Consider the following 17,402-nt stretch of genomic DNA (forward strand, 5'->3'; position numbering starts at 1 on the left):
TCCACCGAAAGTATTGGAACGGCAAGGCCAATTCTATTGTTTTCGACTTTCATTTCCTCATATTTACATTGAGATGTATTAAACAACATAGAACATGGCACCTTTTGTTTGAACCCAACCATTTATACAAGTGATCAAAAATATTGGAAAATGTAACTGATAGGTGTTTATTGTTGCCCAGGTGTGCCCTGTAAAATTGATCGTTTAAAGAATCAATAGCTCTGAACATCTACGCTTGGTTTGAGCCTTAGGTGTCGCCTGTGAAGGCTGCATTTGTAGTTAAAAAGGATAAGCCAACATGAAGATCAGAGAGCTGTGTATGGGAGGAAAACAAAAGCTGAGAAAAGAGCGAAAATCTATCACGGCCATTGCACAAGCATTGCACATAGCCAATAGAGCAACTTAGAATGTCTTGAAAAAGAAAGAAGTCACTGGTGTACTAACAACCAGACAACGAACAGACTGGACAAGGAAAACAATAGCAGTTGATGACAAACATTGTGAGAGCTGTAAAGAAAAATCCAAAAATAACAGTTAGTGACATCACTAACTAGTGAAGACTTTGAGAGGAGAAATATAGAGGCCATACCACAGGATTAAGAACCACTCATCAGCAGTAAGAATCAGAAAGTCAGATTGGAATTCACAAAACAAATGCAGAAATGAGCCACAACATTTCTGGAACCAAGATTGACCTCTACCAAAGTGATGGAAAGGCCAAAGTGTGGAGAAAGAAAGGATCTGCTCATGATCCAAAACATACAAGCTCATCTGTGGAACATGGTGGAGGTAGTGTCACGGCTTGGGCTTGCATGGCTACTTCTGGAACAAGCTTAATAATCTTTATTGATGCTGTAACTCGTGAGGGTATCAGCAGAATGAATTCAGAAGTTTACAGAAACATTTTGTCTTCCAATCTACAGAGAAATGCATCCAATCTAATTGGGAGGAACTTCATCGTGCAGCAAGACAATGACCCCAAAACACACTGCCAGCTCAACAAAGGACTTCATCAGGGGCGAAAAGTGGAAGGTTTTAGACTGGCCAAGTCAATCACCAGCTTTAACCTAGTTGAGCGGCATTTCACCTCCTGAAGAAGAGAGCCGTCCCCAAAACAAACAACAACCGAAAGAAGCTTCAGCATCACAAAAGAAGAAGGGAACATGATGTCAGTGGTTCTCCGACTTGATGCAGTTACTGTTATATGCAACCAAATATTGTTCCTATACTTTTGCTTACCTACAAATTGGGTGGTCCGCCACCAAAGGTGCCATGTTTTAAGTTGTTTAACACATCTATCAGGAAATAAAAGTTGAAATTCTGATTTATCGTCTCATAATCATCTTTTGATTTCAAACCCAAATGCCTTCAGGGTACAGCAAAAACAACAGACTTGGCCTTGCCGTTCCAATACTTTCAGAGGGGACTGTAGGGGAAATTGACTTAGCTTTTTAACTAAATGTCTTCCAAGATTTTTTCATACTTCGTTTGTATTATAACCTTTAAGAATGCCTTTGACAGATAAAGAATGTAGTGAAATCATTCTCATGGCTGGATCAGGAAGCTGTCGCAAGGTTGCCATAGACATGTAGTTACATGCGTAACACCAGATGTGTTAACACGAGTTCATCATGAGTGTGAGAGATGACTCCGTGTGTGTTTACAAAGAAATGGCAATCATGTAGAGGATATTTTGCAAATGAAGTTAAAAATTTGCTAACATATTTTTAATTTCCCCTATGTGTGGAAACTTTTGTGACACCCCGTAGTGTATAATAATGACTATAGTTATTATTTAATTGTATTTGTAATTCATGAATTCTTGATGCTAAAATGCCAGTATTTTCAGAAAGCAGCTACAGAAACTCGTCTGATAGTAGACCTATAAATAAAGCCTGTCATCTGTCATTTTTCAGCAAAGATGTTCCTTTGCATTTTTTTTCCATTATGAAGTTCTAAATTAGAAATTGGGCACGTATCAAATCAGCCTCGACTAGATCTACAGGAACATGTAAACAAATTACACACTCAGAGCAGTTATTTCTGCAATGGGTGGCACAGTGGGTATTGTCAGGAAGCGGTAGCTCAGTGTTTAATGTGTTGGTCTGCTCAGAAGGTCAGGAGTTCAAACCCCAGCACCACCAAGCTGCCATTGTTGGGCCCTTGAGAAAGCCCTTAACCCTCAATTGCTCAGATGTATGAATGAGATAATTGTAAGTCGCTCTGGATACGGGCGTCTGCCAAATACTGTAAATGTAATGTTGATGTCTCACAGATCCAGGGTCCTTGGTTCGATCCTAAGCTTGGGTTATTTTCTGCAGTTTCTGTGCATGTTCCTTCTAATAAATTCCAGTAGGTGGAGTGGCTACTCTAGTTGTAAATGACAGTATGAATTTGTGTGTTCATAGTGCCCTGTAATGGACTGGTGATCCTCACATCCAGTGTTCCCAGGATAAGTTCAGAAACCACCCCGACCCTGAGCAGGATAACGTGGTTACTGAATATGCATGACTGAATAAATTGATTTCCAATATATTTGTGATAAAAAGGAAAGCACATATAAAGTGCTACGAGGTGTAGTAGCAGAAGTAACAACACCAACAATAACAACAAAAAGCTGCTCTGATGTCATTCCAGTGCTGTTGACCTGACCTGTTTTTCAGCATTGTTACTGGGCCACCAGGGCGTTGGTGTTCAGTAGATGGACATTTGTCTGACAAATCTCCAAAATGGCTGCAAATGGAAGCTTTCAAAAATGGCTGGCTGAGAAGGTTGCCTCTCTCAAGATTGAAAAGATTCGATTTATTAAGACTGGTGCATCCACAAAATCTGGAGCACCTTCCTCGAGTATCATTTCAAGAGCTAAAAATGGACTGTGCACCTATCGTAGATGAAGGATAATTTTTTATTTTGTCTCACATTTACCCCATTCCTTATGTATCTTTACAGGGCCAGTGTCTAGGGTCAGTGGTCACTTTGCTAAAGGTGTCTAAATCTTATTGTATCTTCTGGTGTGTGCTCTGAGTGGGAGGGACAGTTCAGATGTTGTTATTTTATATATATATATATATATATATATATATATATATATATATATATATATATATATATATATATATATATATATATATATATAGTGTGTGTGTGTGTTTTCTTTTATATGCATGAATGTATTGTGTAAGAGTCCATTCATTTTGTCTTTTTTTTTTTTAAACTGTTGGTTGGGTTATATAAAAGTTGTTATCAATAATTTATTTTTATTTTATTTTATTTTTAAAAAAGGACATTTCTTTTTGTAAACTGATCAAGAAAAAGAATGTTTAGAGGTTTAGAAAGTCATTTGCAGGTTTAGGGTTATTAAAATAATCGCACAGAATATAGAGCATATGTATCAAATAACAAATAATAACAAATAAAAAGTAAAACCGCAGCGAAAGGTTTTGCCTATTAGACTCTAAAAAGTCCTAATTCAAATCCTCGTCTCCTTACATTAGACATGCATGGCATTCTCATCAGTGACATTATTAGTGGACCAGTGTATGAAAACAGGTGCAATGAGAGCGAAAATGTCTGACTCTTCCTTTAGGTAGCTTAATTTATACACACGAGATTCACTTTGAAACGCAGCCAATGTCAGTGCACGCCGGATATATTTGTTGCATCAGTCGATTCTATTTCACGCCAGCTCTTACGTCTTTTAAGCACTGCTTTACGGCAGCTCTGTAGCTTTCGTGCGGCGCTTCTACATGCTGGATTAGGCTGACGTTTCTCACTGCTGCGCTTAAAAGTGAGTAAAATATTGCAACAACCTTTATTAGAAACATGAATGTACAAGCGTACAAGTTATTTACACATAATTAGCGGTATAAATACTCTTTGTACGAGCTTTAGGACAACTGTTTTCCCGGCTTTAGTTTTACCGGCTCCCACACTACTGCCAAATGAATCGACAAGAATATGTGGTGTTGTTTAGCGTGTATTGTATAGCTTAATACTCGTCTTATTGTACAGGTATAACGCTGTCTGTTTTATTCCACACACACACACACAAAAATTTTTTTTTTAATGATTTTTGTTTGTTTGTTAGTTCAGTATAATTATGGACTGGAATAAAGTTGGCTTGATGTTGGACGTTGTATGTTCGCGTGTATGCGGAAATTAAGGGACCGTCTCTAAAGTTACATACGACATTGTTATACATGTTTCTAACTTCAATAGCATTTGAAGGGAATGACTTACAGTCATATAACCAACTGGAAAGTGTTCATCTAGGTGTCAGGTATGATGCACACCTTTTAGATTCTTTGATGTGTAACCCTACAATGCATGAACCAAAAAAACCTTCACGAATGCATAAAGGGGGTCAAAATGACCCGTACTGGATTGAATGGTTTTCTTCAAAAAACAGATGTCCTATTAATGAAATAAAATATATCTCTCTCTCAAAAGTGTGTACACCCCTCAGATTTTTGTAAATATTTGATTATATCTTTTCATGTGACAACACTGAAGAAATGACACTTTGCTACAATGTAAAGTAGTGAGTGTACAGCTTGTGTAACAGTGTAAATTTTCTGTCCCCTCAAAATAACTCAATACACAGCCATTAATGTCTAAACCGCTGGCAACAAAAGTGAGTACACCCCTAAGTGAAAATGTCCAATTTGGGTCCAATTAGCCATTGACCCTCCCCGGTGTCATGTGACTTGTTAGTGTTACAAGGTCTCAGGTGTAAATGGGGAGCAGGTGTGTTAAATTTGGTGTCATCGCTCTCACACTCCCTCATACTGGTCACTGGAAGTTCAACATGGCACCTCATGGCAAAGAACTCTCTGAGGATCTGAAAAAAAGAATTGTTGCTCTACATGAAGATGGCCTAGGCTATAAGAAGATTGCCAAGACCCTGACACTGAGCTGCAGCACGGTGGCCAAGACCATACAGCGGTTTAACAGGACAGGTTCCACTCAGAACAGGCCTCGCCATGGTCGACCAAAGAAGTTGAGTGCACATGCTCAGCGTCATATCCAGAGGTTGTCTTTGGGAAATAGACGTATGAGTGCTGCCAGCATTGCTGCAGAGGTTGAAGGGGTGGGGGGTCAGCTTGTCAGTGCTCAGACCATACGCCGCACACTGCATCAAATTGGTCTGCATGGCTGTCGTCCCAGAAGGAAGCCTCTTCTAAAGAAAGCCCACAAACAGTTTGCTGAAGACAAGCAGACTTAGGATATGGATTACTGGAAGCATGTCCTGTGGTCTGATGAGACCAAGATAAACTTATTTGGTTCAGATGGTGTCAAGCGTGTGTGGCGGCAACCAGGTGAAGAGTACAAAGACAAGTGTGTCTTGCCTACAGTCACGCATGGTGGTGGGAGTGTCATGGTCTGGGGCTGCATGAGTGCTGCTGGCACTGGGGAGCTACAGTTCATTGAGGGAACCATGAATGCCAACATGTATTGTGACATACTGAAGCAGAGCATGATCAGTATGCAGTATTCCAGCATTATAATTACCCCAAACACACCTCCAAGACGACAAGGTCTCGAACATCCACCAGCTCTGTGATGTCGTCATGGAGGAGTGGAAGAGGACTCCAGTGGCAACCTGTAGAGCTCTGGTGAACTCCATACCCAAGAGGGTTAAGGCAGTGCTGGAAATAATGGTGGCCACACAAAATATTGACACTTTTGGCCCAATATGGACATTTTCACTTAGGGGTGTACTCACTTTTGTGAGATACTGTGTTTGTGTGTATATGTGTGTTATCTATCTATCTATCTATCTATCTATCTATCTATCTATCTATAATTATAATTTTTTTCATTAATAGGACATCTGTTTTTTGAAGAAAACCATTCAATCCAGTACGGGTCATTTTGACCCCCTTTATGCATTCGTGAAGGTTTTTTTGGTTCATGCATTGTAGGGTTAAACATCAAAAACTAAAAGGTGTGCATCATACCTGACACCTAGATGAACACTTTACCGTTGGTTTTGTGATTGTACATAATTCCCTTCAAATGCTATTGAGCTTTAAATAATGGCATATTTTGTGCATGGACCCATTCTGTAGTGAAATTCATATCTAATTTACGTATGATTTAATAGCTTATTTTGATAAATTTCAAAAATCTAATAGGTGTGCATTATAGCTGCCACCTAGCTGAACACTACAGTTGGTTATATGACTGTAAGTCATCAAATGCCATTGAAGTTAGAATCGTGTTTAACAATGTCGTATGTAACTTTAGAGACGGTCCCTTAGTTTCCGAATATCGACCATCCAACGTCAACCCAACTTTATTCCTGTGAATTATGGAATGAATTGAGGAATTAGCTAGCCAGCTTTCTATCTTTCATCTCTTAAAGCAGCCTGGTAGAAGTCATAAGTGAAAACAACAGCATTCCCCTTGAGATGTGATGAGATCCTTCCCCTTGAGATGAGATTAGCATCAGTTATTTGTTATTCTGTCTCTCTCTTTCTGTCAGAAATGGACTCTCTGCATGTGTCCTCTCACCCTGATGACTTCAGGAGTTTGCTGGTCCTGATTGCTGCTGAATACTGTCCCACCCACCCACGTGTGTGTGTTAAGGAGTGTCCCACTAATGTTGTCCACTCTCAGCCCGCGCTGGTCCTGGGAGGAAGTGAGGGAACGACGCTGTGTGGTGCCAGCGCCGTCAGTTGGTACCTGGCATCCGCGGGCAAGAAGGTGGGCAGCGATGCCAAGCAGCAGAGCCAGGTATGGCAGTGGCTGAGCTTCACCGAGAACGAGCTGATTCCTGTGGCCTGTGCTGTAGCCTTCCCTCTGTTAGGGGTGACGGGCATTGACAAAAAGGTGTGTGTGTGTGTGTGTATACGTGCATATTCATATTGATGTGAGCCAGATTCGTATTAATGCGTTTGAGTTCCACATGTTAGCTGCTATTTTGTTTGCCTACAAATTAATATGGAGAGATACAGTCCCCTCTGAAACCACTGGAACATAAAGGCCAATTCATTCTTTTTCATTGCTGTAGATTGAAGACATTTGGGTTTGAGAACAAATGATGAATTTGATGAAAGTTTAGAATTTCATCTTTTATTTCCTGATATTTATATGTGAACATGTTAAACAGCATAGCACACAGCACATTTTGTACCAGAACACCCAATTTGTAGGCGAGCAAAAATACTGGAACACGTGACTGACCAGTTGGTTTTGTTACCCAGGTGTGTCCTATTGTGATTGGCTGTTTAAACAATAAATAGCTCTGAACATCTACTCAATGCTTGTTTATTTACATGGCACATTTAAAACCAACGCATGGGGACCAAAGGGCTTTACATGCCAAGGACAAAGCAATACGAAATAAATAATATAGTTAGACAGACTAAGTATAGTCATTTATTGTTAAAAAAGGATAAGCCAACATGAAGATCAGAACACTGTCTATGGGAGAAATGTAAGGCATTTAATGTAAAGCTGAGAAAAGGGGGGAAATAAACCAGAGGCATTGCACAAACATTGGGAATATCCAATACAGCAATTTGGAATGAGCAACAGAAACCGAATGGGCCGGCCAAGGAAAACACCAACAGCTGATGACGCAAACTTTGTGTGGATTGTGAAGAAAAACCCAAAAACTACAGTCAATGATGTCACCGATAACCTCCACAGGGCGTGGTGAAGGTATCACAATCCACCATTTGAAGAAGACTTCGTGAGCAGAAATGTAGAGACCATACCATGAGAAGAAAACCACTGATCAGTAGTATGAATCTGAAAGCCAGACTAGAATTCACAAAGAGATACAGAGACGAGCCACAAAAGTCCTGGAACCAAGATTAACCTCTACCAAAGTGAAGGAAAGGCCAAAGTGTGGAGAAATAATGGATCTGCCCATGATCCAAAATCATACAAGCTCATCTGTGAAACATGGTGGAGGTAGTGTCAGGGCTTGGGCTTGCATGGCTGCTTCTGGAATATTCTCACTAATCTGTACTGATGATGTAACTCATGATGGTAACAGCAGAATGAATTCGGAAGTTTACAGAAACATTTTTGTCTGCCAATTTGCAGAGAAATGCATCCAAATTAATTGGGAGGAACTTTATCATGGAGCAAGACAATGATCCAAAACACACTGCGATCACTAAAGAAGAAACCAACAGTTTGGTGATGTCAGTGCTTCACAGGCTTGATGCAGTTATTGTAAGCAAGAGATATGCAACCAATTATTAAGTGTTATTTACGTCAAGCCTGGTCTGTTCCTATACTTTTGCTCACCTAAAATTGGGTGGTCTGGTAGAAAAGGTCCTATGTTTTATGTTGTTTAAAACATCTAGATGTGAATACCAGGAAATAAAAGCTGAAATCTCATCCATCTTTTCATCTCAAACCCAAATGTCTTTGGTGTATAGCACAAACAAATGAATCGGCCTCGCCGTCCCAGTAGTTTCAGAGGGGACTGTATGAGTGATTCTCATGTCGTGTTTACATTATTATGATTTGTAACTTTTTTTCCAGCTTCAGCAGAGTTCCCTTGGAGAGTTACTGCGTGTTCTGAAGATTCTAGATCAGGCTTTAGAGCCACGGACGTTCCTGGTCGGTGAGAGTGTGACTCTGGCTGACATGAGTGTTGTGACTGCTGTGCTGCTGCCTTTCAAATATGTAAGTCTTCAGTTTTTGTAGAAAGATAGTCGTTAAACTGTGCGCCTGTGTTTTCAGTGTACTTGATTTTGCATGGGATCTTACCTTTTGCTTTTCATGTGACGTTTCACACCGTGTAGCTCACCTCTGCCATTTTGAGGACGGATTACGGGACGTACTGCATCAATGTTATTGCGTGTAATCTTCATTAAGAAGATTTATTTTGATTATCAATATGACGAAGTGCTGTAATGCACTTCACTACAAACAGTACGTTAGCTAGCTACATTATGGGGCTACTGGAAGCTTTACCTCGGCAATAAGTGTCGCTGACATTAGGAAAGGTTAGTTAGCTGCAGTTTTGAGTTTTGTCTATGTACCGTTTACTCTCTTCCGAATTATGATGAGTAATTTTAGTCATATTTCACCTCTAGTCCAGAGGTCCTGTGACTAAAACATTAGGATACAGTGGTGCTTGAAGGTTTTACATTTCTGCATAAAGATGAACTAAAACAAACCTAAAAGTAGATAAAGAGAACCCAGTTAAACAAACGAGACAAAAATATTATACTTGGTCATTTATTTATTGACCTCTAGGATTAGCAGTTAATGAGTGAAATAAGAGTCAGGTGATTTCAACCGGTGGGATGACGGTCAGATGTGAGTGAGCGCCCTGTTTTATTTAAAGAACAGGAATTTGTCAAAACCCGATCTTCACGACACATGGAAGTGCATCAGGGCACAAATAAAAGAGGTTTCTGAGCTCATCAGGCTGGAAAGGTTACGAAACCATCTCTACAGAGTTTGGACTCCACCACAATCCAAAGTCAGATAGATTGTGTACAAATTGAGGAAATTCAATAAGATCCTTATCCTATCTGTGAAACATGGTGGTGAAACATGGCCTGTTTTGCTGCATCTGGGCCTGGACGGATTGCCGTCATTGATCGAACAATGAATTCTGAATTATACAAGTGAATTCTAAAGGAAAATTTCAGGACATCTGTTCATGAACTGAACTGAAGAAAGTGGGTCATGCAGCAAGACAACGACCCTAAGCACACAAGTCTTTCTACCTAAGAACGGTTAAAGAAGAATAAAGTTAATGTTTTGGAACGGCCGAGTCAAAGTCCTGACGTTAATCCGATAGAAATGTTGTGGAAAGACCTGAAGCGAGCAGTTCATGTGAGGAAACCCACCAACATCCCAGAGTTGAAGCCGTTCTGTACTGAGGAACGGACTGAAGTTCCTCTAAGTCGATGTGCAGGACTGATCAACAGTTACCGCAAATGTTTAGTTGCAGTTATTGCTGCACAAGCGGGTCACACCAGATACTGAAAGCAAAGGTTCACATACTTTTACCACTCACAGATATGTAATAATGGATCATTTTCATCAATAAATAAATGACCAAGTATAATATTTTTATCTGGTTTGTTTAACTGGGTTCTCTTTGTCTACTTTTAGGACTTGTGTGAAAATCTGATGATGCTTTCGATCATATTTCTGCAGAAATCTAGAAAATTCCACAAACTTTCAAGCACCATTGTAGATCTCTTTCAGGGATGCTGTTTGAGTGGAGAATGGAGCCTACCGTAATTTTCGGTCTATTGAGCGCACCTGAATGTAAGCCGCACCCACTAACTTTAAAAAGAAAAACATTTTTGTACGTGTATAGGCCGCATCTATAAGCCGCAGGTGTCCACGTTGTATCATGAGAGAATTACACAAAGATTTTTTGAACTTTTAATTAAATACGTACCGTAAATGCTGTTTTCCGAACAGTGCCTGTAACGCGGCTGGTTAAAAAAAATACAGTTGCCTACCAGGAAAAGTCATTGATCGCTATCTTCATCTTCCTCCAGCGCACTAAAACCACTAAAGTCGTCTTCTTCAGTGTCGGAATTGAACAGCCTCAGAATTACCGGCGCTTCGTCACACACTTCCTCAGTCTCTCTTTCGGTGTCGCTCTCAATGTCACTTACGTCTCGAGGCGAATTCGCCCTTGAGCTTGTGCTGTCCTCTTCATCACGCAGCAGTCCAGCCTTTCGAAACCCGCTAGTGATGGTAGATTTTATGACACTGCTCCACGCTGTTAGGATCCACTGGCAGACTGGAGCAAAAGTTGCTCTTCGCGTGCGGCCAGTTTTGGTAAATGATTTCTCGCCGCTAGTCATCCAAGCCTCCCACTCAACTCGGAGTACCACTTTAACTTGAAAGCTGCATCATATGCGTTCCTTCGTGTGTTTTCCACGATGAGGATGTGTGCATGAAGCGCAAAATGACCGATCTGAAGAATTTAGTGCGAGTGCGTTTGATTTAATTCGAACACTTTCATTGGTCCACTGTGACCTGTTCGGTAATTTCATTGGTCCGATGCGACGAGGCTAAACGTTTTGGCGGCACGAAGCTCGTTAGCCCGTAAAAATCCATAAATTAGTGAAAAAAGTAGCGGCTTATAGTCCGGAAATTACAGTACATGATTTTTGTTTACATCTCCTGTACAGGTGTTGGAGCCTTCAAACAGGAAGTCACTGGTGAACGTGAGCAGATGGTTTGATACTTGTGTGAACCAGCCTCAATTCCTGAAGGTGTTGGGGAAAATCTCGCTCTGTGAGAAAATGGTGCCTGTGACGCCCAAACCTAATCCTGTTTCCAGTGATGCTGTGGCAAACGACAATCCTTCCAATGGCACAGCTGCCAACGGTGAGGATGTGTGTCTGTATTAAGCATGGTGAAGAGATAGTCGCTAAGCTTTTAGTTGCGAGATCTCTCCTCCTTCACTCATGCGTATTTGTACTCTCAATGGGAGCTTCTCAATACTGTAACGGATGTCTCCTTCACATTATACCCTTCAGACCATGCTGTGATGTGAGGAAAGGAAACACAATTTCGTAGAAATGATCAGCCCCTGAAAGTCTTCGTGTCTTTTTCTGCATCTAATGCTCTGCTTCATGGTTCCTCTCAGGTCCACCCAAGACCGAAGCCCAGCTAAAGAAAGAGGCCAAAAAGCGGGAAAAGTTGGAGAAGTTCCAGCAGAAGAAGGAGATGGAGGAGAAGAAGAAGCAGATGCAGTCTCAGTCCGAGGTGAGAGCGATGACCACTGGCCTCAGGAGAATGGGCTGGAGTGTGTTGTGTTCGTATATTCAGTTTTCTGTTAAGATCTGACGTCGTGTTGTCACGCAAGTCTCCCCGAATTACCATCGCAGATTAGTTAAAAAATTTTTTTAGGATGGCGTTTGGACTAGAAGATTAATCGAAAAATAATTGCTAAAGTGAATGAGGAACTTGTGTATGATGTACAGTACATTAGGTCATCTCGTCATACGAGAGATACAGAATACAACGGGAATGCGTTTTTATCGTGTGTAGAAAAAAGCCAAACCGGAAAAGAAGGAACTGGGGGTGATCACGTACAACATCCCCACTCCAGCCGGAGAGAAAAAAGGTGTGTGTAATCGAATCATTTTTTTTTTTTTTTTTTCTATAGACGTGTTGTTAAAGATTCCAAATCTTTATAACGCAATGTTTTTTTTAATTAATTAATTAATTAATTAATTAATTTATTTGAAACATGTTTCCCCCCCCCTGCTCTTTGTCACACACACACACACACACAGACGTGCTGAGCCCTCTGCCGGACTCGTACAGTCCTCAGTACGTGGAGGCAGCCTGGTACTCGTGGTGGGAGAAACAGGGTTTCTTCAAGCCTGAATACGGGGTAGGAAAATATTATTTATTCACTAGAAGTCAAGTATAGATTTTTACCTTAAAAGCTCACTCAGCCATGCGTCTGCTTCTTTATTTCCTAGCGGAAGAGCATCAGTGAAGTGAACCCTCGTGGTATTTTTATGATGTGCATCCCTCCTCCTAATGTGACCGGCTCTCTTCATCTGGGCCACGCCTTAACCAATGCCATTCAGGACTGCCTGACCAGATGGTAAACAATCACTTTAATCATAGTTGGTGCTGATGGGTTAGTAGTAGGCTTGTGTGATATTGACTTTAAAAAATAATTTTTTAAAAAATTCCTAGATCACAATTTACGATGAAAAAAAAAAAAAATCTCAATTGAATCTTCTAAAAAAGATTTAAAAAATGACATACGAAGAATAAAACCTAAAGCCACGTAGTGATGCTGTTGAGTGCCATTAGGTTTATATGTATGACTCAGACAGGTGATTCTGAAGTTGTTCTGGGATTGATTGGTCGAGCCTTTTACTGGCGGTTTGAATCCAAAATCCAATCCATTTTCTTCCTGCTTCGTACGTTTTGGTTTTCAGTGTTCGGCATGTCTAAAAACCGACAACTCTAAATTGATGTGCAGCTAGATTTTCCATGGTTTGGCAAATAGCTGCTCTCGTAACCCCGTTCAGTCACTCAATTTAAAAAGCTGTTTAATAGTCGATTAATTCTTCTTGTTGCTAATTTATATCCCTCAAATACACTTGGATTACATTTCAAGCAGGAAGGACTCTATTGAAGAAAAACTCTTTCAGACATGTGATCTCGACCTTGTTTGGATCGGTTTCAGCGCCTAATCAGTTCATCTGATTAAACGTTCAACCACTCGTCCTTCTATCGACCCACTTCCTCTTGCGGTTTTGTTCATGGACATTCGTTCAGACATTTTCCTTTAGAATTCACCAGTGTAATTCCGAATTCATTCTCCAGTCAATGATGGCAAGCCGTTCTGACCCAGATGCAGCAAAACAGGCCCAAACCGTGAAACTATCACCACCATGTTTCACAGATGGTGGAATGCAGTGTTTTCCTTTCTCCAAACATAACGCTTCTCATTTGAAGCAAAAAGTTCTATTTTGGTCTCATCTGTCCACAAAACATTTTCCTAATAGCCTTCTGGCTTGTCCACTCTGATCTTTTGCAAACTGCAGACGGGCAGCAGTGTTCTTTTTGGAGGGCAGTGACTTTCTCCTGGCAACCCTGCCATGCACACCACTGTTGTTCAGTGTTCTCCTGATGATGTTTTGGGTCATATTTATGCAGATGTATTAGAAAATTCTAAAGAGTTCACCAACTTTCAATCGCCACTGTAAATGGCAAACTTGCACAACTTCTAATATAATATAATTAGAGTAAACATGACTGGACATCATAGCAGTGTAAGATCGTGTAGTAATGATTAAATTGTTATATCACGCAAGCCTAGGTAGTAGTGGTTAGGTCGGTCAGTGCTGGCAGATTCTTTACTTGTATCAATTCAGTTCTTCCTTTCATCACACACACACGCACAGTAGAGAGCAGCACGGGAATATTGACAGCAGTGCCCATAATGTGGTGTTTTGAGTTATTCATGGGTTTTAGGATGCAGACAGACTTCTCACAGGAATGTCCTCAGTAATAGTGCTGATAGGACTTAAGAATGAATAAAAATTTGCACCACGCATAGACAGAGGATGGTATTAGGGATGTTGGAGACAGAATTTATCCCCATCATGCTCTATGGGGCTTATCTATACAGTGAGACACGATAGCACGTGTTTGGTGCACCACGCTGTGATAAGTAGTGCGCAGTACAGTATTTTGTATCAATAACCCAAAGCCGATCTGTGACGTATCGGCCCTCCTTCGTCTGACGATGCAGGCACAGGATGAGAGGCGAGACCACGCTGTGGAACCCGGGCTGCGATCACGCTGGCATTGCGACTCAGGTGGTGGTGGAGAAGAAACTGATGAGGGAGAGAGGGATGACCAGACATGACCTCGGCCGAGAGAACTTCATCGAAGAGGTCTGGAAGTGGAAAAATGAGTAAGTCGAGTGTGGTGTGCAAGGAAGGGACATGGGGAACAGAAACGTCAGTACAGGGCCAGCCATGGTGGAACAGGATTGGTAACATTACACACGGAAGGTGTTGAGCGAGATCACTTCGGATTACATGCTATTACGTCAGGTGTCCTGTATGCTTTTAATATTGCTTGTTTTATTTTATATTGCACCTGGTTGTCTGGAGCATAATCCGTCTATGCTAAAGCCAAGGTTCAAATAGTGAGGCCTGCGAAAATATAAACGGAGGGGGTCGTCAATTTTATAAGTAAGGAATAACGCGACAGGCCGATTATATTAGTCATGCGACTTGTCCACCAGATAAGTCTCTAGGCATTAATATAAACCCATTGTTCATGTTACAGCCAGAACTAGTGTATAAGCCATGCTGTTTTACAAAAATAATACTCTCCTTCTGACCAATCAGATCTGAGAATTCTAACGCGCGCCGGTTTGATTATTTTAACAACGTGTCTGTGGTGGGGATTATTCAGTTCCTCCAGGATTTTGGGATTCTGCGATCCAGAAATGAAACGGCGCAATATTCCTAGGAGCTTGTCATTTTTCAGAATTACAGCAGATTTTCCGCAGATTTGGGCCTGTGATGTCATCGCGTTCAGCCAAAGCACTCTTCGATTCACAATCGTCAAACACGAGTACAGCTAAAAGGTCTCGTTTATCAGCAAATATCACCATGAAAGACTCTGCAATTACAATTTGCAAAATTCAAGTAGCTTTCCCCCAAAAAAGCATTAAAAAACTCGGGGGGGGGGGGGGGGGGGGGCTACAGTAAAATCGAGCATTTTTGGCCGCAACAATCACAAAAAAACGGAATCCATACAGAATCCTGTATGGACCGATTACTACAGACTACTGTTAGGTCATTAATAATTGTTACAGATATTATCACATTTTTTTTCCTCAGTGCTGATCAGCTCAGGATTCTGATTGGTCAGAAGGTGTTGCTTAATTAATAACAGTAGCGCTGACAGAAGTGCCGGCTGTCGGTCAGATCACGGGTTTATATTAATAACGTAGCAGATCTTATAGGCTTAGGGTAACAGCTAAATCAAAGGAACTTTTGTAGCAGCCACACATAAGGCTAAATAAATAGCTAAAAAAAAAAAAAAAACATGCTGCTATTTAACAAAGAAAAGCATTTAATTGTTGATTAATTGTTGTTCATTAAATCTTAATATATACGTAATGAGTCTCCAGTGTCAGCATTCAGTAAGTTTTAGAAACTGGGAAAGTCTTTAGGAAAGAGGACTGCACTTTAAGGTTTCTCAGTACGTTAAATATGTTAAATAAATATAAACGTTTAAAAAAGTAATAACAATAAAATTAAGGATTGTAGTAAACACAAACACACTTGGATGCATTGTTTTAGTTTTTCTGTAACAGCACAACCTGACCTTTAAAATTCAACCAGTTCATTTCCTAATCTAGGGGGCGCCGTGGCTTAGTGGTTTGCATGTTTGCTTCGCACCTCCAGGGCTGGGGGTTCAAATCCTGCCTCCGCCGTGTATGTAGGGGGGTTTGCATGTTCTCCCTATGCCTTGAGAGGTTCTTCCAGGTACTCCAGTTTCCTCCTCCAGTCCAAAGACATGCATCATAGGCTGACGGGCAGGCTGATTTGACATTTCCGAATTGTCCGTAGTGTGTGAATGGGTGTGCAGTTGTGCCCCGCTAGGCTCCAGGCTCCCAGCGACCCTGTGTTGGATAAGCCGTACGGAACATGGATGGCATTTCCTAATCTGAAGCTCAATAACTTAAAAACCAAGCTTCACTAATACTGATTTGAATCTATCTGAAATGTAATGTTTGATGTTGATATGATGCAAAATATGATTCTGTAGTTCAACTCAATGTAACTGGAAAGTTCAGGAAGTAGGGGTTTATATGGCTGCAGTAAATAAACCTAGATACTAGATAGAGCATGCGTTATAACATATGGGGATTGTTGTTGGAAGCAAAGTCCCTGCATATTTATCTTTTTTTTTTTAATCGATTTTCATATTCATTAAATGTTTAATAGTATGAGACGATGGGTTTTATTTATTGATTCATTTATTTTATCGTACCTGATTTAGTCAGTGCGCGTCATGTATTTCTATAGCCTGTGTGTCTGTTTTGTGCTTAGTGAATCACACGAGAGGGGTGTTCTGTCTGTTCTGTCATCAGAAAAGGAGATCGTATCTACCACCAGCTGAAGAAACTTGGCTCTTCCCTGGACTGGGACCGAGCGTGTTTCACTATGGATTCTGTGAGTAGGAAATCACACGTGCCCTCAGACACGTCGTTTAGATAGTTCAGCTTTAACCGGATTTGAACCGCATCGTGGAGTCGGTCTAAAGCTTTGTTTAGACACTCCATTACTTTTATTTATTCGATTTACAGCTCCCTAGATGTCTCGTGTCTTTTCAGTCCCGCTGAACACCATTTTGATCAACTGTAAGTAATTTCAGCTAATGTTCCCCTCCCTTGTAAGTGTAAGCACTTAAATCTGATCATCTGAGGAAAATCGAATTGGATCGTTTTAGCCTGTCAGAAGATGGATTACAGGAACGCTCCAGATAAGTAGTGTAAGGCGAGGTGAAGATACAGCAATGTTGTTTTTTTTTTTTGTGTGTGTGCGCTTATTTATAGGGATGCAACAATCCTATTTTTGTTATGAGTAATGTGCAGCTGCTGAGATCCAGTATTGGTAAAAGCTGTTGGGTTAAAAGCATTAAAAGAGCGATAGCGGTATGCTGTAATTCAATTTGTGTTTTGTTTTGTTTTGGTGCACTGTCAGTGAACATTACACAGACATTCATAACATTTAATAAATAGGCAACCCTGCAGGTTTTAGCACTCTTCATCAGCATGTACAAAGAAGAACATATAAAAGGAATATATATACGTTTCATAATAAATATTCCATGGCGTGACATTCATTCGGAAACGGGTTTTTGAGAGATTATTATCCGTCAGTGATTTTTGTTAG

The 17,402-nt window shown here is 40.7% G+C and overlaps 1 protein-coding gene across 1 annotated transcript in view; it reads left to right on the plus strand.

Annotated features, from left to right (window-relative positions):
* Positions 1-3,646: 3,646 nt before the first annotated feature.
* vars1 (valyl-tRNA synthetase 1) overlaps positions 3,647-17,402 on the plus strand; it is a 29,739-nt gene continuing 15,983 nt past the window's right edge. The window contains exons 1-10 of the mRNA XM_017469453.3: positions 3,647-3,787; positions 6,488-6,834; positions 8,506-8,649; positions 11,136-11,334; positions 11,597-11,715; positions 12,001-12,076; positions 12,249-12,349; positions 12,441-12,568; positions 14,234-14,398; positions 16,598-16,679. Coding sequence (XP_017324942.1) covers positions 6,490-6,834; positions 8,506-8,649; positions 11,136-11,334; positions 11,597-11,715; positions 12,001-12,076; positions 12,249-12,349; positions 12,441-12,568; positions 14,234-14,398; positions 16,598-16,679 — 1,359 coding nt within the window. The 5' untranslated portion in view covers positions 3,647-3,787; positions 6,488-6,489. The remainder of the gene's footprint in view (positions 3,788-6,487; positions 6,835-8,505; positions 8,650-11,135; positions 11,335-11,596; positions 11,716-12,000; positions 12,077-12,248; positions 12,350-12,440; positions 12,569-14,233; positions 14,399-16,597; positions 16,680-17,402) is intronic.

This window comes from Ictalurus punctatus, chromosome 1 (genome assembly GCF_001660625.3).
Source record: "Ictalurus punctatus breed USDA103 chromosome 1, Coco_2.0, whole genome shotgun sequence".
In the NCBI taxonomy this organism is placed as follows: Eukaryota; Metazoa; Chordata; class Actinopteri; order Siluriformes; family Ictaluridae; genus Ictalurus; species Ictalurus punctatus.